The 27,812-nt window shown below is 38.2% G+C and overlaps 1 protein-coding gene across 11 annotated transcripts; it reads left to right on the top strand.

Moving 5' to 3' along the window:
- Positions 1–45: 45 nt before the first annotated feature.
- On the top strand, positions 46–27,759 carry LOC131150838 (uncharacterized). Of its 11 annotated transcripts, XR_009135617.1 has the most exons (7): positions 99–204; positions 300–377; positions 23,976–24,015; positions 24,170–24,266; positions 25,031–25,096; positions 25,917–26,155; positions 27,238–27,759. XR_009135617.1 is itself a non-coding variant. In XM_058101835.1 (6 exons), exons 3-6 carry the CDS (start codon positions 20,234–20,236, stop codon positions 27,345–27,347), a joined length of 465 nt encoding a protein of 154 aa, XP_057957818.1. In that variant the 5' UTR covers positions 52–204; positions 300–377; positions 20,148–20,233; the 3' UTR covers positions 27,348–27,759. The 11 variants fall into 11 exon arrangements, 7 of the variants coding, with proteins under 7 accessions (XP_057957818.1, XP_057957816.1, XP_057957822.1 ...); XM_058101835.1 differs by lacking the exons at positions 23,976–24,015; positions 24,170–24,266 and adding an exon at positions 20,148–20,286 and having other exon boundaries at positions 52–204; positions 25,920–26,155; XM_058101833.1 differs by lacking the exons at positions 23,976–24,015; positions 24,170–24,266 and adding an exon at positions 20,148–20,286 and having other exon boundaries at positions 52–204.
- The last annotated feature ends 53 nt before the right edge of the window (positions 27,760–27,812 follow it).

Here is a 27,812-nt window from a genome sequence, read left to right as displayed (position 1 = left end):
TTATATTTATTTTATTTAAATTTAAACTTTCAATTCCTAAAATTCATATTTTCGAACACTAATTTATAATTTGAGCACTCTTCCTCGCATAAATTATTTTCCACTTATTCGAAAATGGGATTTCTTGTCTAAACAAATGGCCTTGCGGCTATTTGTTGTCTCGAGGATTAATAATATTTGAGTGTTTTTTCAGGAATAATATTGGTTTGCATCGCTCAATCTCGTCAAAATTCGGATTCATGTTTCTATCATTCCAGTTTGTCCTCTCTTTCTCATCTTTCCCCCAAATTTTCTTGTAGTTGTCGTAGTCATGGCTGGATTCGCTCCAAGGGTTTACAATTTGATTCTAGCCGGTACAGCAGCAAATTGAATGAATAGTGAGTTGGTTTTTCACTGCCATTTATTTGATGTTACGGTTTATTAGGTTTTTTTTAAATGCATGATTTACTTATTTATTTATTATTCATTTAAGTATGTGATGTGATTCTTGAGCAAAAGCTCTCTAATGGAGGGGTTTCATTTACCACATTTGATGAAGTTAATGGGTGTTTTTGATGAAATGGGGTTGAAGGGGAACTTTTTGAGAGGCATTTATGCTCATTGTAATATTTTTTTTTTCTTCTTTTAGATGATAGGAAATTTTATTTAGTATTTTTGTGTCTTAGTGAAACATTTTCTAGTTATTATGCAAAATTTTTTATTTATATTGTTGCATTTTATTTAAGAAATGTATGATATGTTTGGCATTTTAGTTGGTTAATTTATCTAATCTTTCTAACTTTTGTTTCTTATTTGTATTGTTTTGTTGCTTGTGTTGGAATGATTTAAATTTTATTGTATTTAACACATAAAAACCTCTGGGGCTAAACATAAAAGTTTAAGAATGCTTGGAAGATAAAATGTTACAAAGAATAAATTATAGTAAGTCGATTGCATGCTGAAGCACATAAACTCTGTTGTCCTAAAACCAAACTCATTGCCTCCGACAGTGTAGTAGGTACTCATCGTCTGGTCTCCAGGATTCAACAACCTATGCTACTGGTAAGCTGCACGCTTAACCAGAAGCTCACAAACTAAACCCGATCTAGGCATAAGCTAATAATTTATTTGGAGAAAAATAAAGAAAGAGAGAAGTGGATACAGCAACGTTAGGAGGAGTGTTGGAAGATGATGTGTATGTCAAAAAGTTGTGAACACCTCCTTTCTATAGGCAGTGCAGGACGATGTTCACGGTGGATTAAGTTAATTGTATTAAACACCATAAAACTGAAAATTAAATATTGTAAATAATTTAGTCAAAAACCAGCTATTGCTGCAAATTAAAATCAGTAATAGCTACCTATTGCTTTAAAATTAAACCAGAAAGTGCCAGCCATTTACTGCAATTCAAGACCAAAAAATAAATTAATTATTGCTGTAAAAACCAAGAAACAACTCTTAAAATTTAAGTTTGAAAATATAGCTAAGATTGGAACTTTCAGACTATAAAATTGATGAATTATTGCTGGAAAATTTGAAGCAATAGCTCCACAATTTACACTCAAATTTATTTTTCAGATTAGAAAATAAACACTGCTGTTCAGCATAAAAATCTTTTCATGTTAGCTCAAAAAGAAATAAACTTTAAGGAATATAAGCTCTGTACTAGAATATGAGTCAAGACCCATGCACGCAAGGTGAGATGGGGCGGCATGGGGCAGTGCATGTGTTATAAGAAAGCCCAATGACCCTATGCTTTAGCCCACCTCTAGAAGATACCTATTATACTTCGGTATCTAATATAAGTAGTAGGAAACTCCCTTTGACACCTAATGCGGGACTAGAACTTCTGTTCAATTATTTTGTGATTCCTTTTTATTTATAATTATAATTTGTACTCATTGTGCTCTATATAAAATAATTTCCAACAATTTAAAACTTAATTATTGTCTAAAACACAATGAACTCAGGAGAAATTGTTACTTTGGTCCCTGATATTACTAAGTTGGAGTACTTTGATGGTACCAACTATACGAGGTGGAATTCTAAACTCCTTTTTATTTTAGAAACTATGAAAGTAGATTTTGTACTTAGAAAAATTTAGGCCTATGACTGCTGCTAATTCAACCAATACAGCTTTAGTCCAATGGTGGGACAAAGCTAATCACTTATGCAAGAACTACATCCTCAATGGCACGACAAATGAATTCTTTGACATCTATTGCACCTTCAACACCACCAAAAACATTTGAGATCCTTTATTAAACAAATGTGTAATTGAGGATGCTAGGTCCAAAAAGTTCACAATCAATAATTTTTTGGACTACAACATGGTAGAAGACAAGTTTGTATCACAACAGATCATGGAATACCAAAAGTTAGTGAATGATGTCCTAAAAGAGGGGCTCAACACAAATAAAAGTTTTCAAGCTAGGGCGTTAATTTAAAAGTTGCCTCATCTTGGAAGGACTACAAAATGGCTGTAGAGAACAAGCGCAAAGACATGACTTTGTAAGACTTAATCGTACACACCTGGATTGAAGAAACCAACCGTTTGTGAGACCAAGTTGAGAAGACTAAGGAAGAGACTTTCAAATAAAATTTGGTCAAGTTCAAGGCAAAGGAACAAAATTCCTCAGATAGGAAATGATCCCAAAATATAAAGGGAGGAAACTATTTCAAGGGACCAAGCAGCTAAGAGTTCAAAAAGAAAAAGGGAAATTGCTTCATTTGTGGTAAACTTGGGCATCATGCTAGTGAGTGTAGGTTCTAAAAGACCTAGAACTTGGTCAAGCCATGAGCTAACTTAACAGAAACTAAAGAAGTCATAGCGACTGTCATCTCTGATATCAACATGGTTTTAGGAGAAAAAGAGTGGGTGTAGACACTAGAGCCACCAAACACATTTGCAGCCAAAGGGAGATGTTTTCACTGCCTGTACACCTACAGCACGTAATGAGGTTTGTCTACCTAGGGTTTTTACTTGAAGATTGTTTTGGGTGTTTGATCGCCTCGTGCTCCATCCAATTTGCTTTTTATTCTTTATTTTGATTTTTTTATTTGTCTGATTAATCTTTTATTAAAAAAATTGCATACAAAAGAACATTCTCGTACAATCTAGGTTTTGTGCCCAACAAAGGCTCCCCCCCCCCCCCCTAAAAAAAGAGATTTGTCATTTGATATTCAAGTTGTCTCTTAGCCTCATGATCGCTTTTTATTTTTCTATGGACTTTTATTAATTATAAAATGTATAATTGCTGCACTATTCTACTAAAGAAGTTTGATATTCAATAACATTAATTTATGATGAAATGAACAAATGCAGTTCGAGGATGTGGTTTACAAAATCAAAACTCGGGCAGGAGGAGTACCTGTCCTGCCTAGGAAGGACTCAAATGCCAAGGAGGAGTTCATCCTTAAGGGAGTCACTGGAATTACCCAGCTTGGCGAAATGCTGGCCATGCTGGGCACCTCCGGCAGTGGCAAAACCACCTTCCTCACGGCATTGGTCGGTCGTCTCAGCAGTTGTATTTTCTGGAAGCATAACCTAACGTCACGAGCTGAGCTTGTTCAGGGCATTATGCTTGCCTATGACCGCTTGTCTCGTGCGTTTGGGATGAGTTTCCATCATGTAAATATTAATGTAGCATGTAGGGTTATATTTCATAAATAGTTTTCCCCTATGCTAAAAAAAGGTAGTATGACTCCTCGGTCACTTTGATGTTTCCTAGTGCCAGAGTGAGAATAGCATAGAAAGCTCTTTAGGGGAAGGTGAGTGTTCATCAACTTGTAAAACTCACTAGCCATTGTCAATTTGTTTAGCCTACTTGCCTCTCTCGCCAGACACGCAATGTTAACAGAGGTGTTGTTAATGAATTACGTTGCTTCAATGTTTATTGCTTTAGTGCCACTACTTTCATCAATTGCTTACTGCTTCAGCTTATATTTACTTGAATGACAATGAAAGTGTTTTGTGGGTGAATTGTGGTAAACAATAGGCTGACTAGTTAAACAAGAGGACTTTAGCTAGCGCCACGCAGTCCATTCACAAAAGTGTGAAATATTCAGCCCATGGCACTTGGTATCAGAGCTCGGTTAGTTGCTATGTGAATTTAGTTGCCTTCTTTGTGGGATTGGTAAAGCTTTGGTAAATGACCATGCCAACCAATGCTGAGAGAATTAGTGTGCTGGAAGCACAGACTGAGACGACAGCCAACAATGTGGCCATACAGATGGCCCGACTGACGGAATGTGTTGATGAATTGGAGGGATACAAAAGCATCAACAAAGTTCGATGGTGGAAATGTCAGAGGACTTTCACCACACTGTGGAAACCTTGCAAGCTCAAATAGCTGATTTGATTGCAAAGGTGAATGTGATGGTTCTTGCTATGGAAAACTCTAACACTCTGGGGTTTAGTAAGACCAAGGTACCAGAACTCAGGACGTATGGGGGTGCCCGTGATGCTAAGGAGTTGGAGAACTTATTGTTTGATATGGAGTAGTACTTTCGTGCTCTGAGGATGGACTCAGAACATGTGAAAGTGGATACTACGACTATGTACTTGGTGACGCCAAACTATGATGGTGTACTAAGTACAATGAAATTGAAGATGGATGTTGTGTAATGGATTGTTAGGCAGATTTGAGGAGAGCTCAAGGCCCAATTCTTTCCTGAGAATGTTAGAGTACAATGCTAAGAAGAAGCTGAGAGACCTCGAGCATACTGGGTCAATTAGGGAATACGTGAAACAATTTTTTGCTTTGATGTTGGATGTCAGGGACATGTCCGAAAAGGTTAAGCTCTTCTACTTTCTTAAGGGGTTGAAATCATGGGCAAGAATAGAACTTCATAAGCAAAGAGTTCAAGACTTGTCTACCGCACAAGTTGTCGTGGAGTGCTTGATTGACTACGTTGGTGATAATATCGCTTCGTCCAAAGAGTTTGGCGTAGGGGGAAACAACAGAAAGTATTTCAAAAGGGGCAAACCCAAAAGTGGGGGAGCCGACTATAAGTCATCAACTTCAAAAGAAGCTTCATCATCTCGAGGGTTCAACACACCCACTAAAAAAGAGTAGAATTTCATGCCACTTGTGTTGAGGCCCTTATAGAGTTGTTGAGTGCCCTCATAAGGTAGCACTTAATGCCTTACAAGCTTCCACTGCGGAGCGGGTGGTGGAAAGTGATGGGGAAGAGGAGGATACCCCAAGGATGGGTGCAATGCGGCTGGTGAACGCATTGGTAAAGAAGGTGAAAGCAGCGAAAGCTACACAAGCGTAAGGACTGATGTTTGTGGACTTGAGGATCAATGGGAAGAGTACTCGTGCTATGGTGGATACCAGGGCTACCCATAATTTTGTTTCATGGGCAGAAGCAAGGAAACTCAACTTATCCTTGGAGAAGGATTCAGGACGCATGAAAGAGGTAAATTCTATAGCCCAGCCTACTCTGGGAGTAGCCAAGAAAATGACTGTGAAGCTTGGACAATGGGCAGGTCATGTGAATTTTACCACAAGCATCGTTGGATGACTTCCAAGTCATTTTGGGAATGGAATTCTTGAGGGAGACTAAGGCAGTGCCGATGCCTTTTGCTGGTTCCTTGTGTTTGATAGGAGATCACCCTTGCATGGTGCAAGCCGTTGCAAAGAAAGGAGATGATGAGAAGTTCCTTTTAGCCATGCAACTCAAGAAGGGGTTGAGAAGGGGTAAGCAAACATATTTAGCCATGGTGGTGGTAAATGAAGAAGTAGGCCAAGAGCTGGTGCCTACGACCATCCAAGCTATGTTGGATGAGTACCAGGAGGTGATGCCAGATAAGCTGCCTTATAACTTGCCTCCACGACGGGGTGTGGAGCATTAGATTGAGTTGTTGCCAGGAGTGAAACACCTTCTAAGGGGCCATATCGGATGGCGCCTCTAGAGCTAGTAGAGTTGAGAAAACAACTTAATGATTTGTTGGAAGCGGGATATGTTTGCCCTTCCAATGCATCGTTCGAAGCACTAGTGTTGTTTCAAAGGAAACATAATAGGAGCATGCAGATGTGTGTAGACTAGACTACCGCGCGCTCAACAAGGTGGCAGTGCGCAACAAGTATCTTATTCCATTGATTGCCGATCTGTTGGATCAGCTGAGTCATGACAAGTACTTCACTAAACTTGACTTGAGGTCAGGCTACCATCAGGTGAGAATTGCCGATGGGGATGGGTCGAAGACAACTTGTGTGACACGTTATAGGGCATATGAATTCTTGGTGATCCCAGTCGAGTTGACGAATGCGCCTACGACATTATGTACCTTAATGAACCAAGTATTTTGTGAGTACCTTGACAAGTTTGTCGTGGTGTACCTGAATGATATTGTTGTCTACAGTTCCACTTTGGAGGAACATAAAGAGCATCTGCGGAAGGTGTTCAACAGGCTGAAAGGGAACAATCTGTATGTGAAGAAAGAGAAGTGCTCTTTCGCCCAGCGGAGTATCAAATTCCTTGGTTATGTGATTGAGCAAGGTCATATCAGGATGGATATGGAGAAGGTAAGAATCATTCAAGAATGGAAGATCCCAATGATAGTGAAGGAGTTGCGTTCCTTTCTTGGTCTTGCCAACTATTACAAGAAGTTTGTAGAGGGGTACTCGCGGAGAACTACTTCTATGACAGAACTATTGAAGAAGGGTCAGGGGTGGAATTGGACAGAGAAGTGTCAGGGAGCCTTTGATGACTTGAAGGATTCTATGATGAGAGATCCAGTACTTCTTCTTCCGGATGTCATGAAACCCTTCGAGGTACAAACGGATGAATCAAACTTCACCCTTGGAGGAGTCTTGTTACAAAAGGGACATCCTGTTGCGTATGAGAGCCATAAGCTTAGTGAAGTGGAATGGAGGTACATAGCTCAAGAGAAGGAGATGCTAGTGGTGATACATTGTCTCTGTGTGTGGCGACATTACTTACTTACTTGGGTCAAGGTTTGTGGTGAAAACAGATAACTCGAGTTTTAGCCACTTCTTCACATAGCCGAAGTTAACACCCAAGCAAGGTCACTGGTAGGAATTCTTGCCAGAATTTGATTTCTCATTTGAGCACAAGGAGGGGCGCCTGAACCAAGTTGTTGATGCACCGAGTAGGAAGGCCAAGATGGCGGCCTTGCAGATGGTAACACACTTGATTGTGAGTACTGTTACCACAACAATGCGGGAGCACATAAAAGAGAATTTTGCCAAAGATCCAGTTGCGTAGAACCTCATGAAGCTGACCAAAGAGGGGAAAGCACGTCAGTTCTGGATAGAAGACGGATTGCGGATGACCCATGGTAGCGGGCTCTTTCTGCCACGAGCTGGAGATCTGAGGATGACATTGTTGAGAGAGTGTCATGATACCATGTGGGCCGGACATCCAGGATGGCACTGCACTTTAGCCTTACTGAAGTAGAGGTATTATTGGTAGCAGATGTGTGATGATGTGGTTGATTATTCCCGAACTTGTCTCACCTGCCAACAAGACAAGGTGGAACGGAAGAAGATTGCACGGCTGCTAGAGTCCCTACCAGTACCATCCATGTTGTGGGAAAGTGTCTCAGTGGACTTCATTACCAACCTGCCTAGAGTGGGAGACGCAGGGTCTATACTTGTGGTTATAGATAGGTTTTCGAAGTATGGTACGTTTATACCTACACCAAAGTACTGTTCAATAGAGGAGACGACACGACTATTCTTTAAGAATATTGTGAAGTATTGGGGTGTTCTCCAAGACATTGTTAGTGATCGAGACTCAAGATTCACCGACAACTTCTGGATAGAACTTTTCAGAATCCTCGGTTCACATCTTGACATCTCTTCAAGCTACCATCCATAAACAGATGGACAGACAAAGAGATTCAATGGGCTACTAGAAGAGTACTTGCGCCATTTCATCAACGACAACCAGAAGAATTGAGTGCAACTACTTGATGTGGCTCAGTTCTATTTCAATGCCCAAAGGAGCTCAACAACTAACAAGTGCCCTTTTGAGCTTGTTATAGGCTAGCAACCACTGTTACCTCACACAGTGGTTAATACGTACAGAGGAAACAGTCCCAGGGCGTACATCTTCACCAGAGAATGGAGACAGAATGCAGATATTGCTCAAGCCTACTTGGAGAAAGCTTCTAAGCGGATGAAGTAGTGGGTAGATCAAGGGAGAAGACCACAACACTTCAACGTAGGTGACTTGGTGGTTGTTAAGCTCAATCCTGAACATATCAAGTCACTACGAGGATGAGATAGGAGACTAGTTTGTAAATATAATGGACCAGTCCCCGTCTTGGCCAAAATCGGGAAGGCCTCTTACGGAATCAACCCTCTGGCTTGGATGAAAGAGCATCTTGTGTTTCACGTCAGCTACCTCAAGCCGTTCAATGCCGACACCGAAGATCCAAGCAGAATTGAGTCAACCAGAGCAAAATTGAAGACAGTGCAACCTGACAGACGTGAAGTTGAAGACATCCTTGTAGATGGAGAGTTCACATCCTCAAGGAAGAAGTGGCGGGGGTTCTTAGTGAAGTGGAAAGGCCTTGGCGATGAAGAAATAAGCTAGGTTTCTATGGAAGATATACAATCGCTTGTGGACAAAGTTGAAGTGTACCTAGTGTCAAAGTCTGCGAGGACGTTGACCGCATAAGTGAGGGAGCGTCACAAGCCGAGCTTGTTGGGCATTATGCTTGTTTGTGGCCACTTGTCTCATGCGTTTGGGATGGGTTTCCATCATGTAAATACTAGTGTAGGAATATTTTTCATAAATAGTTTTCCTCTATGCTAAAAAAATGCAGTATGACTCCTCGGTTACTTTGATGTTTCCTAGTGCCAGAGTGAGAATAGCATAGACAGCTCTTTAGGGGAGGGTGAGTGTTCATCAACTTGCAAAACTCATTAGCTATTGTCAATGTGTTTAGCCTACTTGCCTCCCTCGCTAGACACACAATGTTAACAGAGGTGTTAATGAATTATGTTGCTTCAATGTTTATTACTTAAGTTCCACTGCTTTCATCAATTGCTTACTGCTTCCGCTTATATTTCCTTGAATGACAATGAAAGTGTTTTGTGGGTGAATTGTGATAAACGATTGGTTGGCTAGTTAAACAAGAAGGCTTTAGGTAGCGCCGTACGGTCCATTCACAAAGGTGTGAAATATTCGGTCCGTGACACCTACAATCACGAGCTCTTCTCCAACACAATGAAGTAGAGCATTGGCTTTGTATCTGAAGACAATATCCTCTGCGAGCACCTCATTGTGACGGATAACGGATATAGATAAGGTCTTTGGGCTTTCCTATAACACACGCGTGCTGCCCCGCCTCGCCTTGCCCTCATGGCTCTTAACTCCTATTTCACTACGGAGTTTATTTTCCCTAGTCTTTTTCTTTTTGAGCTAACATGAAAGGGTGTTATACTAAACATCAATGTTTAAGTTCTAATTTGAAAAATAAATTTGGAGTGTAAGTTTTGAAGATATTGTTCTAGTTTTTCCAGCAATAATTCATCAGTTTTATGGTCTTAAAGTTCTAGCTTTAGCTGTGTTTTCATGCTTAAATTTTGAGGGTTGTTTCTTGGTTAATTGATTTTTTGGTTTTGAATTGCAGTAAATGGCTGATAGTTTCTGGTTTTGTTTTAAAGCAATAGCTAGCTGTTCATATTTTTATTTGCAGCAATAGCTGGTTTTTGACTAAATTATTTACAGGGTTTAATTTTTAGTTTTTTGGTATTTAAGACAATGAATTTAATCCACCTCTTAACACCCTTCTGCAGTGCCTATAAAAGGTGTTGTTCTAAGCTTTTTGACATACACCTCAATGACCTCATCCTCCAACATTCCTCCCAAGATTGTCGTCCTCTTCTCTCATTCTTTCTTTTCTCTGGATAATGTATTAGCTTATGCCTAGATTAGGTTCAGTTTGTGAGTTTCTGGTTTAGTGTGTAGCTTACCAGTAGCATAGGTTGCCAAATCTTGGAGAGCGGATGTTGAGTATCTATTGCACTGTTGGAGGCAGCGATGGACAATGGAGTTTCTATGCCTCAGCCTGCAATCTCCTTACTGTAATTTATTCTTTGTAATATTTTATCTTTCCAAGTATTCTTAAATTTTTTGTTAAGTCCATGAGGTTTCCTTGTGCTTAAATGCAATAAAATTTAAATTATTTCCAGCAACTTGCTCATTTATGTTTCTGGAATCTGAGGCTTGTGTACAACATATGTGTCTATTTTCTTCATTATTTAGCACCTCAAATCAGTGCACAAATTGGAGGGAAATCATTCAAAAACCCCTTAAAACTTTTAGCATACTGTTGTTAAATTCATTGCTGTGTCTAAATGTTTTTCTAGCATAGGTGGTGTAGGACAAGAAGCGGGTATTGGATGGATCATTTTGACCCAATTCGGATGGCTATGTTGAAGAATTGGGTCAATGGTTTATTGGGTCCTAAACCCAAATGTGCTTAGTTAGTTTGTTTAATTATGTGTGTTTAGTTTACTTGGATTAGGATTATGTATGTTGGGGGCTTGTTTGTAGTATTTGTGTATTCTGGGGGTATGTAATTCATGTTGTTTTATGGATATATCTGTAATTTCATGTGTTTAGATGCTTTGTTGTTTGTTTTTGAATTGAATTGGAATTTATTGTGAGTTTTCCCCCTCATATCTCCTCTCTTCCCCTTTCTTCCTCTTGAATTTCTTCTTATTTCTCCCATGGCTGCCGACCATTGATGCTGCCCCTGCATCATTTGGTATTAGAGCCCGACCACAATCTCCATTCTTCCATTTCAATTCCCCCATCTTCCCTTTTCACTCTCCTTCTTCCCCTCTTCTCTTCTTCCTTCTCTCCTCTGTTCTGTAACTTTTCTCTCCTTCCTTACTCTGCTTATTTTCTGTTCTATCTTTTCCCACTTCTTCTCTTTCTGCTTCTCTTCCTCCATTCTATCTCTGAACAACTTTGAAAATTCCAGACATGCCCCTGTCTTTCGAAACCCTAATTTTTACCCAAGATTTTAGATCACCACCCACACCATCAAAAACAAAACCCTGCCGAAACCCGAGGCCCTAAAATTTCTTCAATGCTTGATCACTGGAGGACCCCCACGAACCGGCCAAACATCTCCAGCCATCAGCCCCTCAAAAATCCCTAGATTCCTGCCCTTTCCTGATCATAGCACCGACACCAATGCAATTCCCATCCCTTGATCTCCCTTCACCCCAACTTTCATCACTGGAGGACCCTCACTGGCCGCAAATGCGCCCCACGCTCTGGTGACTGCAATTGAGAATCTGCCAAACTCTACTCCTCCTTCCAGATACGTGAGAAATTGCTCTAGACACAATATTTTGGGTTTTCTCCACGATATTTTAACTTGCAACTAGATACTTCAATTGTGGACAAGATATTTTGCGAGCATGATTATCTGATTTGAAAGGCTTGAAATTTGTTTGCCAACTTCAAGAATCAGACCAACTGCTTCCATATGTAAGTGGTTTTGAGGGTTTGTTACTTGAAGATTGTTCTTAAGAAATTGAGAGTGAATTTTGTGGTTTGCTTGAATAATTGAGTATTGTTAGCAAATTGTTTAATAATTCTCGGTGATTTATAATTGCATCATTGTGACCAATGTTGTATTGCTCACAAAGTTGAATTGTTATCTGGTAGGGTATGAAACATGGAAAACACCTTGGAGAATATTACTATTGCTTTGAATAGGCTAACAACCAAAGTTTTAGCCTTAGGTAAAAGGCGCATGGATTTTCCTATTGAAAAAGCTGGTGGATTAGCTGCAGTCTCTCATACTTTTGAGTTGTGTGATGGCTAAAATAATCATTTCAGTAAAGGAACTAAACTAAAACTCTTAGATTTTAGTGGTTGTGGGAAAGCGTGTTTAATGACTTGTATTCTATACGTGTATAGTTAGTTATTTTAGGAAATTTTGTAACAGCCTGTATTCCTAGGATTAGGCTGATTTGGTTAGTTTCCTATTTTGTTAGAATATCCCATAAATCATGGGATCTAATATAACCTAGTTAATTTTCCTTTTCTGTTGCTAGGGTTGATGTATATAGCTAACGTTTTGTGTATTATTTGAAATAAAAAATAAAATTCTTCCATGAAGTGTTTCTCAGTTTTTGTCATGGTGTCAGAGCCTAAAGCTCTTTTCTTGGATTAAAAACCTCTTCACACAGGCCTTCAGTGCTGAGACCATACTGCTGCTTCTTTGCACCCTGTTTTACCCTGTTTTTTAGTTCAAAAACAGAGTATTTTTGCATTTTTTTTGTTCACCCTTCATTGCTGAAATTTCTTAGAGCAGTTTCCATTCTTATTTCTACCTTTGCCAGCCTTCATTGCTGGTGGTTTCCGTTTCGAGTGATTGGCCTTAATTGCCAAGAGATCATTGTTCGTGAAGAATGTCGGTGGTTGCAGAGACGACCGCTACAGCACAACCGGAGGAGATTTTTCTATCCCAACAACCCGGGGAATTGCAAAATATCCAGGAAGCATATGGGCTGAAAGAAAAAAACTACCTCAAATGGTCTCAACTTGTCTGCGCCATGCTGAAGGGAAAGCGAAAAATCAGCCAGCTCATGGGTATGGGCCTGAAACCAGGCGATCCTAGTTTTGAAGCATGGGATTGTCAAATATTTTGTGAATGGCCGAAGGAATTGGCCTTGAGTTCTGTATATTATATATAGACTTTACAAGAATGCTATACATGGAAAGTAAATAAGGTCTAGCATGATTCTAGCCCTATACAAGTAAACTATAATCTGTCTAGCCCTATACATGTAGACTAAATATATGCTAACTGTACAAAATAATGAATTGAATTATAAGGAAATAAATGTGGGCTGAAGTAAGGAAAGAAATCTTTTGCTTTGCGGTTGGTTGTTCCGTTGACAGCCCCCCCCCCCCCCCTTCTTTTCAAATTGATGCGGGTTGATCAACAAGCATCAATTTGCTACTTATGAAGCAATGTCGATGACGAGTGAGAGTCTTGGTGAAGATATTTGCAATTTGTAATTCAGTGGAAATGTGTGGAAGAGTGATAACACGAGCTTCAAATGCTTCACGGATAGAGTGACAATCGACTTCAATATGCTTCGTGTGCTCATGATAAACAGGATTGGCCGTGATTTGGATAACACTTGTATTATCAGCATGTAGAGGTGTAGGATCGGTCTAAGAAAAATCTAGCTCAGCAAGAAAACCTCGAACCCAAATAATTTTAGAACAAGCAAGAGACATCACCCGGTATTCAGATTTCGTCGATTACTTAGAAACTCTTTCTTGCTTCTTATTCTTCCAAGAGATCAATACATCACCTAAGAACACACACCAACCAGTGATGGAGCGACGTGTATCCGCACAACCAGCCCAATCAGCATCACTATAAGCAGCAGGATGAGTAGAATTGCCTGCAGGGAAGAATAAACCACGGGTAGAAGTGCGCTGAACATAGCGTACGATCCTACAGACAGCAGCCAAATGAAGATGACGAGGAGTCTGAAGAAACTGGCTGACTTGTTGTACAGCAAAAGAAATGTCTGGTCTAGTAATCGTGAGATAGACAAGACTACCCACTAGCTTCTGGTATAAACTGGGATCAGCAAGTAAATCACCCTCCTCTTTGCGAAGCTTGACATTTAATTCCATGAGACTATCAAACCCTTCTAAAGGCCTGCTGTTGCCACCAAGTCACTAGCCTATTTATGTTGAATGAGTTAAATACTTGAGGGACTACGATTCACCTCAAGACCAAGAAAATATGTGAGAGACCCAAGATTTTTCATATGAAAGGACTTTGAGAGATGAGTCTTGAGCTGAGCAAGTAAAGCAGAATCAGAACCAGTAATCACAATATCATCAGCATAAACCAAAAGAACAATAATACCCATGTTTGATTTCCGAAGAAACATTGAAGTGTCATACTTGCTTTGCTTGAATAGAAATTGTAATAAAGTGGTGGGGAATTTATCAAACCGGGCCCTCGTGGCTTGTTTGAGACCTTAAAGAGAACTACGAAACTTACACACATGTGAAGTCGGAGAGGGAAACAAGCCCGAGGGTGGCTTCATATAAATACACTCTTTAAGATCCCCATGAAGAAAAGCATTCTTGACATCCATCTGATGTAGTGGCCACTCACTGGAAGCAGCAATAGCCAGAATCATACAAACAGTAGTCATCTTAGCCACAGGAGCAAAGGTCTCTTCATAATTGACACCATATTCCTGATTATTCCCAAGTGCAACAAGGTGAGCTTTGTAACGATCCAAACTTCCATCAGATTGCACCTTGATTGAGTAAACCCATTTACAACCCAGAGGAACAATGGTGGGAGGACAAGGGTCAATGTCCCAGGTGTGATTGGCCTTTAGAGCGACAATTTCTTCCTGCATAGCTAGTCGCCAATAATCATGCTTGGCAGCGTGTGAGTAGGAAGTGGGAATATCTAAATTGGACAATGTAGCGGTAAGAGCTGAAACATAGTTACTAGAACTTGAAGAGGGAAACCTATACCTGTCTAGTGGTAAGACACTCGAGAAGAGCGACGTACCAAAGGCTCTGGAGGTGCTGCAACTGGTTGAATCTGGAGCGTGGAAGGATTAGATATCGGATGAGAGCTACCAAAAGAGACTTTGGGCGGCTGCACCATGTATGCACAATACCTAGTTTAAAATGAGAATTGACTGGATGAGGATTCAAGAACTACTCCTCAAAGGAAGGGAGAATCATAGTAGGAGAGGAGGGCACAGAGGACATAGGAAAGAAATGTTGTTTTTCAAAGAAAATAACATTCCTAGAGATGCGTGTACGATGTAATATAGGATCATAGCATACAAATCCCTTTTGACACACATTGTATCCCAAGAGTGCACATTGAATAGATTGAGCAGATAATTTATGTCGCTCACGAGGAGGTAAATGAACAAAACATACACAACCAAATGTACAGAGGTTATCGTAACTAGGTTCTTAGAAAATACATGGAAATAGGGAGACTCCATGAGTAGGACTTGAGAAAGTAAACGATTAATCAAGTTAGTAGCAGTTTTCAGAGCCTCAACCCAGAACAAAGGATGGAATAGAGGATTCCAGCAAGAGAGTGCGAACCACGTCTAGGAGAAGACGATTTTTCCGTTTGGCTTCTCCATTCTATTAGGGAGTAGCAGGACATGAACGTTGATGAATAATTCCTTTAGAAGCTAAAAATGCCCGAAACTCAGTAGACACATATTCACCACTAGATTATGTGTGTAATGTCTTAATAGAAACAAAAAATCGATTGTCAACATGCGCTAAAAACTTAGTGAAAGTACGAAAAACCTCATATTTAGAGCAAAGAAAGTAGACCCAAGTAAATCTGCTATGATCATCGATGAAAGTCACATAGTATTTAAATTTTTCATGTGAACTAACCAGGGAAGGTCCCCAAACATCACTATGGATGAGCTCAAAACACTGAGAAGCTCTACTAGCATGCAAAGGGAAGGGAAGAGTTTTGCTTTTACCATGTTTGCAAGAGGCACACTCAAGAGATAAAGAAGAACGTTCTTTATTACCAAGTAAACTAGAGTTCAATACATGAGATATGATCTGAGTATTAGGATGACCTAAATGACGATGCCACACCATACTAAGATCTGAAACATTATTACAAGCAAAAGACTTAATAGAAGAAACTGGAGAACGTGCTGGAACAGGCAAAAATAGTGGAAACAAGCGCCCCTTTTTATGCCCTTTTGCAATCAGCTCCCCTGTTACCTGGCTTGCATAACACAACCATTACTAGAAAAATTAACAGTACAATTTTTATCAACTAATTTACCAACATAAATAAGATTCGTGAAAAGCTGGGGAGCATGAAACACTTTAGTAAACTTGGGACCCTCTTCACAACATTCCAATGCTTTCTACCAGAATTAGCCATGAACCGACTGACTGTACCGATTGCTTGAGCAATACCTGGTCTCGTACAAATCATAGTGTACATTAGGCTTCCCACTGCTGATGCATACGGTACTCGAGACATTTCCATCCTCTCTGCTTCATTGCTAGGATACATACTTGAGGATAACTTATAATTGGCAGGAAGTGAGGTAGAAATTGGCTTACAATCGTGCATGTTGAAGCGTCGCAATATTTTCAGTTAATTTGCATCCCTAAAATCTTGTTTGCTAGTCCCAAATCCTTCATATCAAACTGCCTAGCCAATTGTGCCTTCAATTCTTGGACTCTTTCTTTGTTGGGGCCCACAACCAACATATCATCCACATACAATAGCAAAATAATGAAATCATCATTCTTGTAGTACGTACAATGGTCTGAACTGAGTCTGTTGTATCTAAAGCTAATTATGAAGGAATCAAATCTCTTTTACCAACATCTTGGTGCCTGCTTTAAGCCGTACAGAGATTTGGTTAACTAGCAAACCAAGTTTTCTTTTCCTTTTTCTTCAAAACCTTCTGATTGGATCATGTAAATCTCTTCTTCAAGTTCTCCATGAAGAAAAACAGTTTTCACATCTAACTGCTCTAGATATAAATCAAACACAACACACATAGTCAATACAATTCTAATAGTAGTAAGTCTAACAATTGGAGAAAATATCTCATTAAAGTCAATGCCTTCTTTCTGAGCATATCCTTTCACCACCAGTCTTGCACGATATCGCTCCACCTGATCGTTGCCATCTCACTTGATCTTATAGACCCATTTATTTCCAATGGCTTTACGTCCGTGTGGTAATGGAACAAGATCCCATGTCTTATTTATGTACAATGCTTCAATTTCTTCCTACATTGCTGTTATCCATGGAGAAACATCAAGGCTACTAATAGCCTCATGGAAAGTTGATGGCTCTCCATCTTCTGTTAGATGACAATATGTAGTATTGCTTGCCATGACATAATCTGAGTGCTATGATGGTTTCTTCGTCTCATGTACTGAACGTCCAACTTCTGTATCATTGGCCTCATTTGGTTCTTGTTCCTCATGCTTTGGTGTAGCTTAGAAAAATCTTTTTTTTTCTTCTATCTGAACAGTAGTAGTTTTTCTGAAGTGCTGTTGTTTTCTTCATTTTGCAATTCATTTTCTGCAAATATCACATCCCTGCTAACTACTACGACCTTGACGATGGTGGGATCCCACAGGCTATACCCCTTGACTATATTAGCATAACCCATGAATATGCATTTCTTGGTCTTTGGGTCCTGTTTAGTTCTTTCCTAGGTATACATCACATATGCAGGACATCCAAATATGTGAAGAGAAGAATACTGGGTTGGCTTACCGGTCCACATCTCCATCGGTGTCTTCAAACCAATTGCTGTTTACGGTGACCGATTTATCACATAATAAGCGGTTTTGACTGCTTCAGCCCAGAATGACTTGGCTAGATCTGCAGTCTTCAACATGACTCTGGTTCTCTCCAATAGGGTTCTGTTCATCCGCTCTATTATGCCATTTTACTGAGGTGTATGTGCAATAGTGAATTGCCTTTGAATACCCTCTTGTTTGTAAAATGAAATAAAATTACTGTCTATATATTCTCCTCCATTATTTGTCCTTAAACACTTGATCCTTTTTCCAAATTCAAGTTCCACCTGCGCTTTGAATTCTTTGAACACTAGAAACACATCTGACTTCTTCTTGATTGGATACACCCATAATCTCCTGGAGTAGTCATCAATAAATGATACAAAATAATGTGCTCCTCCTTGGAATGGAACTGGTGATTCCCACACATAAGAATGAATCAAGTCTAGAATTTGTTTGCTTCTGGCAGTAGATCTTTCAAATTTTAATCTATGTTGCTTACTTGTAACACAATGCTCATAGGAAGGTAGACTTATTGATTTGAGCCCGAGAAGGAGATTACGTTTTGAAAGAATCTTCAAACCACGTTCAGACATGTGGCCAAGTTTGCGATGCCACATTATTGTTGATTTTTCCTAGTTGACGCAACTGATGCATCTCCCTATTGTATCGTATTTCCCAACAGCATGTATAGATTTGCCACGATCTTTTCTACCTTCATCACTACAAGCGCACCTTTGACAACCTTTAGGATCCCATTTTCAATAAGAGTCTTGTAGCTGAGGTCATCAAACTGTCCAAGAGACAGTAAATTTTTCTTCAAGCCTTTCATATGCCGTACTCCTTAAATAATGCGGATTGTACCGTCATACATCTTTAATTTGATAGTACCGATACTAGTGATATCTAAGGTATGATCATTACCCATGAACACAGATCCGCTTGGAACAAGTACATATGAATGGAACCAGTCTCGTCGAGAGGTCATGTGCCAGGTTGCTCCTGAATCCATGATCCAAACATCAGTGAGTTTCTTATTACCTTTAGAGATAGTTTCAGCTTTGCTGTACAAGATTTCACCATCACTAGAGGTACTCATAGTGCAGCCTTGAGAAGTTTTCTCCTCAAGAGCTTTGCCTGCATTCTTCTTCTTTTGCCAACAATCCTTCGAGATGTGCCCCTTTTTGCCACAGTCGTAGCATTTAAAATTTTTCTTACTCCTTGACTTTGATCTACCATGCTTGTGACTCCCACTAGAGCCACATTCTGTTGATCTTGCTCTCGTTATCGGTAGTGCCTCAACTTGTTAAGAATTTGATGATCTTTCTTCCTTGTTTTACGTTTGGATTCCTTTTCCAGAACAGCTGCTGCAACATCATTGAAGACTAGATTATTTGAATGAATATTATTTGTTAAGTTGATGATGAATTGATCATACGAATCAGGTAGACTTTGGAGTAGAACCTTCGCTCGTTCGGTTGACTCAATCTTATGGCCTAACGCTGTTTTTGGAAAACAACATACTAAGGTTGTTGATGTGATCCGTCACCGATGTGGATTCACTCATTCGAAGAGTGTAGAGTTGCCTCTTTAAGAAGATCTTATTGTGAAGTGAGTTAATCTCATAGAGTTTTGTCAGCGCATTCCAAATTTCTTTTGCTGACTTCTTCTCTGCAATGCTTGATAACACTGAATCTGCCAATGCTAGATAAAGATTGGCCACAACATTGTTATCCATCTCGATCCATTTTTCGTCTGTTATCCTTGTTGGCTTGACTCCAATTGTTGCTAAGCAATTGTCCTTCCTCACGATGGACTTCATCTTCAAATTCCAAAGGGAGAAATTACCCCCATTGAACTTCTTAATTTTGAACTTTGCTGCCATTGTAGTAGATAAAATCTATTCCTTCACTAAACCGACTCTCACTTTTTCACTATGAACAATATCGTACACGTGAACAGTATCGTAAATGAATGGAATTGTATTCTTGAACAAATCTCGTATACGTTCACAATACTATAAAAGCATTTGGTGACACGTCTGACTAATAACCCCCAACCTAAAAGCTGTAACCCAAGGCTCTGATACCATTGTTAGGAAATTGAATGGGTAGGAACAGTATCGCACAACTAAAATAAGAAATGAGAAAATAGGAATTGACATCAAGATTTACGTGTAAAACCCCCAAATAAATCGAGAAAAAAACCATGGGCAAAAGTAGAAGGAATCCACTATGTAAAAGGATGTTACGACTTCTCTCTAATTACAAGAAGAGAACAATGATAACTCTCTCTTGAATTAGGAGTATACAAAACTCTAAAAAATAGGAGAAACTAGAAAAACAGGCTACAAGAGGGACACTTTGCGGGAGAGTACTTGATTTCTCTCTCTTTGAAGCTGGAGTTGGAGATGCTTGGGATGATCTTTTCCTTCTCCACCACTTCCCTATTTATAGGGGTTTGTAAGCCTCCTTTTTCAACAAGTAGGTTGGGTAGCTCACCAACCTTTGAATTTTTATCATGGTAGGTAGCTGTCATATGAATAGTGCAGCCATCATATGAATAGTGTAACCACTATATGAATAGTGTAGCCGTCATATGAATAGTGCAACCCATGTTGGACTTTGAATGCCCATTTTGGTTGATATTCCACCAATGCTGGAAGTGACTTTAAAATTCAACATGCACAAATGTTAAACTCTCTAGTCTCGTTGTATTTCTTTACGTGTTGATAGTAACTAAACTCTTATGTATGTAGAACCACGTAAATTTCTTGTGTTGTGGCTGTTTAATGTTCTTTTATTTCTTGACATTTTATCTTGTGCATTTTCCATTTGCAGTGTGTAATATCTTCTGGCCCAATAGAGAATGATGGAGCAACTCATGCAATGATGTGAACCTTGTGTAGAGATCTTCTTGAAGCCCAATGGAGGTACCTAAAGGCAATGGTGACCCTTCAGAGTTCAGACATACCAGAAGGTAGTCTTTGGGAATGAACAGCTTGAAGAAAACAGCTGCATATAGTGGAAGTCCCACTAATCTATGATGTTTACTTTGATGAAGCTCTTGAATATTGGGATCTTCCAACAAGCCACCAACGTATGATGTCCATTCTAAACATAGATATGTAGGTGAGATAAAGTTATTATTTCAGCCAACTCAAATAACTAGTAGAGAAACTTGATGCTCGCCAAGCTTTTGATGAACCTCCCCACCAACCTAGTTTGGTTGTGGTTGATTCTTCCACTTAAAGGATAAGTTCTGTGCTATTCCTGTAATTGGAGGGGTATTTAGTCAAGGAGATCTTTGTCCGGAAGAAGGGAAGTTTGACAAAAATTGGGTGGGCTTTCCACAAAGAGAGTTGATTGGTCCAATTTCTAAAATTACAAAGGTGGCATTAAGGTCATGGGTGGAAAAAGGTTCCATGATATCAAAGGACACCAATGGTAATTGGTAGCCTTTAAATTAGGCAAGGATAACTTTAAGAAAATAACTAAGAGAGATGTAAAAGCCCTAAATAACTCTGCAACAGAACTCTGGTACAGTATATGAACATTATTGCTCTACAGTATCTACTACAGTGTCATTCAGTAATTTTAATAAAAATTCATACTTCTACTCCTACATTAATTGAAGCAGGAAAATAAATCACACCTAGGATTTGTTGTAAAAGAGTGGTTGTATGCAGCCTAACTCTAGGAAGACCAGAAAGAATGTAATTTTCTGGAATTTTTTATTAAAAGAAAAAATCTGGATTGCCTCATTACATCAATTAGAACACCATATACAGCATAAAACCCCAGTAAAAGATGAGCCCTAGCCCTTAAAACAGGTGTACTCTCAACCGTCTTTGATGAACTTGAAGAAAATAACTGAATAAAAAAACATAAAAGTTGCTAAAAATAACTCTGCTACAGGAACGTAAACGATCCTGTGTGTAGTGTTGTGCTGCAGTACCTATTACTTTGTCACGTGGTAGCTGAAAAGAAAATTCAGACTTTTGCTCTTGCATCAGAATAGATGTCAATTCTGCTTATACAACCCTTATTCCCAAGAAGGATAGATTGATTCTAGATGCTACTTTTTCATCCAAAAAAAAAAAAATCTAGGTCCTTCTTCAGCTGTGAATGAGGTGGTTGATAATGGTAAGAAGAAGTTGTTGTGATATTGTTTTTAAGTTGGATTTTGAGAAAGCTTAAGATATAGGGAGCTGGGGTTTTTTAGATTTTGTTTTGGAAAGGATAGGCTTTGATGACAAGTGGGGAAATGGAATAGAGGGTATTTCTATGCATTATTGTGTAGAGGGCTTCAGCAATGTGATCCTCTTTCTTCTTTTCTATCCCCTTTGGTTGTTGATGTGCTTAACATAACACTGATGCATGCTTAGGAGATGAGGATTATTTAGGGCCTTAATGTGGGAACAGAGCGGGTAGAAATTTCTTTTCTAGTGTTTGTTGATGATACAATTTTTTTTCTTGGGAGTTAGATGCTACTAGTACTAAGTTTGGAGGCTTTGTTATTGGTTTGAGGGCTTAAGATCAATATAGCTAAGAGTGGGCAGTTGCTGGGATTAATTGGGAGTTGTGCATTTTGTGGTTTTAGGAAGTTAGCTGGTTTTTGAGTGTTGGAGTGGCCTTTAGCTTACCTAGATCTTCCTCTAGAGGCACACTTTTATTTCTTTAAGAGGTAGGATTACTCTTATTTCCTTGTATTTCTAGTTTTTCTTTTTATTTTATGTCTTTGTTTAAGATTCTTGTAGCTGTAGTGGAGAAAATCAAGCATTTGATGAGGGATCTTTCATGGTCGGGAATGGATGATGGGAGGGTGGTATCATTTGGTTAGCTGGGATGTTGTTACCATGCAATTTTGCACATTTTGAAGATATTGGTTGAGTATAATTTGCAAATTGCTAGGAATAATGTGTCCATGGAGTGATGTTTATGCCAATGCATTTTTAGTTAATTGTTATTATTTTCAGGCATTGGTGTATATATGCAATTGTATTACTCTAGTAATGAGCAAGAGTTCTGTGTCTGTGCTGCTGCTGAAGAAGAAGAAGAAGAAGAAGAAGAGAGTATCGTGGTGCATGGTTAGGTTGGGAGTATGCAGTGGTGTGGCTGCTGCATTGGCTGTAGTGATGCCATGTTGTAGCAGTAGCACAGATGGTCAAGGTGATGACTCTGACGGTATGTTTATAACACTAATGATAACAGCAGATCAATAAAATGCTTATGATAGGTCCTATGATGATTGTTTAGTGATTTTGTTATTGTAGTAAGGACAGCAAGGTCATGGTTTTGTGCTGCAGAAGTTATTTTTGGGGGAGGCAGGTTTGACCTAGATCATGACAACCTTGTGTAGGAATGATTGCAGGATCCTCTTACAAAGGGATAGATGGACAAGATTTTGCACCATGTACCCTCCATTAAGGGCTTGCTCCTTGAAGGGGGTTGATCCATGTCTTGATCCTAGCTCAGTGAGGGCATGGTGTTAGTGAACCTGAGGTTATGCCAATGTTCCTCATGGATTATAATTCAATCATGCTGAGATTTTTACTCATGATCTTCTTCCAAAATGGCTTGGGAGAAGTTGCACATTATCCCCTCCTTGCAACAAATCCTATGGGAAAAAGTGTTGCTAAATTTATACTGTCTGCCATTTTTTCTTCATATGTGACTTCTTCCTATGTGACTATAGGTCGAACCAAAAAATATTTTTTCTTGGTTAGTGTAATCTATTGGATATAGATCCAATTTCATAATTTTTAGAATTCCTTGGATTTTTTTTTCCCATTCTTGGTGGTATCAAGATGCCACTGTTTGTAATTCAGATAGTTACAGCTACAGCTATTGTGAGAATAATAATATAGGAAGCTAAAATTGGTAATGCTGTTGGAGCCATTCGGGTTGTTCGTTATATTAGATTTTAAATATGAATTGAGTTAGCTTTGCCTAGATCTAGATTTCTCTACACTTAGTTATTTACAAATGCAAAGATAAGCATGCTTATGAAGATTGTAGTAGTTTTTAGCCACTAGGTTTCTCTTTTCGCCCTGTTTTCTATTATTCAGGGAGGAGGTTTATTTCTAGTCTTTTGAGTTATCTGATATAGTTTCTGTGGAATGGTTTGTAGTTAACAGTGAAGATACTGCATTCTTTAGATTGTGGTAGTTTTTAGCCACTAGGTTTCTCTTTTCGCCCTGTTTTCTTTTATTCAGGGAGGAGGTTTATTTCTAGTCATTGAATTATTTGACATAGTTTCTGCGGTATGGTTTGTAGTTAACAGTGAAGATGCTGCATTCTTTGTCTTAATGCATTTAATCTCATTGAATGTTCTTCTAGGATGAAAAGTTGTTAATTGTTTATGTTCTTGTCATGTGTTGTTGCAGTGAAGTGCTAAACAATAATAACAGCTATGCAACTTTGGTGTATAAATTGATGTATTGAGATTAGTAGGTTTAAGCTATTCTATGTTTTGTTTATGGCAATGATTTTGCTAGTGACAGTTTTGTTTACATTTGAATCAAAACTTGCACTTAAATGAAATCAGTGTTAACTCACACTCTGCGCGTTGATATTGTGGTTGGTAGTCTATAGCTTTTCCCGAAAGTATCACTAGTCTGAACTCTGAAGTGCATGTTACAACTACTAATTGGTAACTGCTTCCAGATCTATGGGTGTTTCCTAATGACTTCCCAGGAGGATCCAGGTTGGTGTCTTCTCTGCCACGATTTGAGATTGTAAAAAAAGCAAGTGTGTTCAGGATTCATCTAAAGTGCGATGAGCTCATTATGTTGATTTAAAAAAAAAATTATATATTAAAAAGAAATTTTATTTATTTTTTTCCTTTTGGTGTGTTTCAGTTTGGAAACACATGATGTTATTCTGGGAAACGTCTTTTTTGTGTTGAGGATACCCCAGGCTGCAAATTTCGTGGGCACGGGATATACCCTTGAATTTGTAAGGACCCTCTTTAGTCAAAATGACAATTTTTGATAGTCTTTGCAAGTGCAGTTTTTATATTAAGTATAGCATGATTCTTTCGAAATTTCTTTTATTTATGTTTAGTTGTTTTGGCGGGAAAAAACCTCAATTTAGAACTGTGGTCGTCTTAAAGGGCAGTGCCGCCAATTGATAAAGTTAATCAACTCTAATATTTTAGGCTTTAGCAATCTTCCTACTATTTGAGTTTACTTTCATGTCATTTCACTTTCTTTCTTTTTTCTGGTTTTTTTTTTCCTTAAACCGTTAAACTAGTCAAACAGAAAATTTTGAGAATTTTGGGAATGTACATTAGTAATTCTGATGATTATCTTTAAGTTGCATTTGAGAGCATGAATTGTTGAATTTTGTCTAAATTTGCTAAAATGTAAATTTAAAATCTGAAATTCAAGCTTTAGTTCATTTTTATTTTGAGAATCTGAAGCGTATATGTGATTCTCTTAAAAAGAAATTATGTCTACCAAATATTTTCATGTAAGTAGCTCATATTCTCATTGAAATGCATCTTATTTCCTGATATTTGACTTCGTGAGTGTAATTTTTTGAACTAAACATCCTATAAAACATACTTAGCTAATTAAACTGTTACAGTACAAATGATTATTTACAGTCATCCCTATCTGTTAACTGGTCTTCCAGCTCGGTGGTAAATTAGAGATGTTTTTGAAGTTTTTTATTAGGCAATTTTTTTGAAGTTATTAATATGACAATATTAATTACAGGCTTTCTTCAAATGTCACTCCTTGGAAGGTGGAGTTCAACTTGCTGAGGGAAATACCAATATGCAGGTAAATTACACTAATCTGATGTTTTGTAAACTTCAAATTTAAATCTTACATTTAGATTTGTATAAATTTTAATAAAATATAATTAGAAGTTATACAAAGGTGGTGTTTGGGAGCATGGATTTCATATCTCGGATTTGAGTTTGGGTGGATTTGGATAAATTTTAATACAAATTTATACTACGTCTTACCCAAATTCAATAAAAATTCAAATTTAAGATCTTTCTAAGCATGCCGTAACTCTGAATTCATATTCATAAGTACAATCTTATCAGGTAAATTACACAAATCTGATGTTTGAAAACTTAAAATTTAAATTTTACATTTGGATTTGTATAAATCTCAATAAAATATAATTAAAAGTTATACTAACGTAGTGTTTGGGAGCATGAATTTTGAATTTTGAATTTAAATTTAAGTAGATTTAGATAAATTTTATTACAATTTTATACTATATCTTATCTAAATTTAATACAAATTCAAATTTAATCTCTCTCCAAATATGATTCAAGTTTCATTCAAATTTAAACTCTGAATTCATATTCTCTGAATACAATCTTAATGAAATAGCAGCTCACTTCTTGAAACGACAATTTCATATCTAAACTTTCAATTTTATTTTTGAATAGTCCCCAAAAGAGGAACTTGAAGCAACATAAATTTGATGAAACTCTGAACATAACAGTCACCAATGCGTGTTGACATTGTTGTCACCATGGAGCCCATGTAAAACTATGAATTAGGGTTTGAAATTTTGAATTTGGTAGAAGATATCTATATATCTATTTATTATTTGTATACATATGTTTGTGTTGGTTTCCAGCAGGCAGGAGGGGGAACCATTTATCATTTATCCTTCCCAGTCTTGGGAGGTGGGGTGCCTGGGTCTCAGCGGCGGATCATCAGGGTGTGGGGAAGGAGGGTGCGCCTCCGCCGAAAGCCAATCACATTGTGCCAACTCAGAGGAGCACGTGATGAAGCACGTGGCTCTACTTTTGGATAAACACGTGCTTGCATGTGAGGATGCAGTCTGTGGCCCTTACCCCCACAGCGCGCCCTCCAGTAAACTGCCTCTCTTTTCCTACTTAACTATATTTCAGTCCTCACATGCATCTTCTGCTATATATTTATATGTGATGATGATGATGATGATGATGATGATGGATGACTAAAATGTAAACTAATTGTTGATATTGATGCTAAAATATGGCATAAATAATTAAGACACTAATTTTCTTTTAGAGATGGTGAAAAGGATAGGTGGATGTTCATTGTTATTCAAGTTCTGTTTGTCATTTTAGAATCCATATTTAAATTTTTAGGAGAAGATGTAGGGTAAAAGGCGCTGATCTTTCTTAGATTTGTGTAGAAAAAAATTATTTTTCCTTAAATTTTAAAAAAATTATAGACCTTTCTTGAGATATGCTAAAAATACACAAATCTCATTTTATATTTTGTAAAAAAAAAAAAAAAAAAAACCTTTGAAGGGCATAACTATTTTAAAAATCAAATATTAAGCAAAGTATGTAGGATTTTTACAAGAGTGATTATGTCTTTTTTTTTTTTTTTTTTTAAGCATTGAGCTTCTTCTGCTGACTGTGAAGAACTATCTAATAAAATAGTGACTCAATCAATAAGAAGGAAAAGGGTCATTTGAAATACAATAGGAGTCCAAAATCAAATTTCTGTAAAGTGCAAAACATCATTGTTTCATCATAAAAACTAAAAATAAGACCTGTGGTAAAGTGACATTAAAATCCATGACATGGATCTTATTAATATAGAAAATAACTTAATTTAATATGGTCCATATAAAATACCAACTACTAAAATTGGCTCTGTTAAATGAGAAAACATAATAGAGATATCAAGTTCTGCATAAATTACTTTTTCAATTTCAACTAGTTTGGTTTGAATAGAGAAAAGGATTGCGAGAATCTCATTCCTGCATAAAATTGAATTTGAGATATAATCTTATTCCAGCGTGAAATTAAATTCGAGATATAATTTTTGCAATCCAAACGAGTAAAATGAAAATCTTGTGTTTCGATTATTACTACTAAACTGAATTTCTAGCATCCAAACACTTGTCATTTTTGGCATCAAATTGTTCTATTCTTTTATTGCTTTGTTGGCTTCTCTAGGGAGCAGGTCTGTAGCATGTTTTTGTATTCCAAAAAGCCTCACGAGCAGCAGCTGTGAGCCCTCCACTTCCTTCACCATTTTTGCACCAGCTCCTCACGCTTGCAGCTAGTTACGACCCTTCTCCAGTGTGCTGCCCTCCCTCTTGTGACTCCGGTAGCTTCATGGTGCTGCTTCTCCAGCGAGCTGCCATTTCAGTGCAAGTATCTTGGTTTTGTAGTCTTGTTCCAGCAAGCAAAAGGGATTATTTGTTCAGCATATTGGGCTTTCGGTTTGTGCTTACATTTGTGCTCTATTTTGGTTGGATCTTGGAGTTTTGTTCTCAACATTTGGTGAGATCTTTCATCTTACATTTGTTATACACTTTTGTGTATTTGTAAGGCTTGTGCCTTTTTGTACCCACTTTGTTCGAACCTTAGTGATAGTGGATTTGGATCGTCGTGTCTCGTGAAAGTATCTCAATACTTGAGGGAATCACGTTAAATATTTTGTGTCTCAATTTATTTATTTACTTGCATTACACCATTGATTTATTTGTGAGAATCTCTCTCTAATTCTTTTAAAACATGTTCTCACT

This window comes from Malania oleifera, chromosome 3 (genome assembly GCF_029873635.1).
Source record: "Malania oleifera isolate guangnan ecotype guangnan chromosome 3, ASM2987363v1, whole genome shotgun sequence".
NCBI lineage: Eukaryota > Viridiplantae > Streptophyta > Magnoliopsida > Santalales > Ximeniaceae > Malania > Malania oleifera.
The sequence above is the reverse complement of the archived record's forward strand: the minus strand, read 5'-3'. Positions and strand labels throughout refer to the sequence as shown.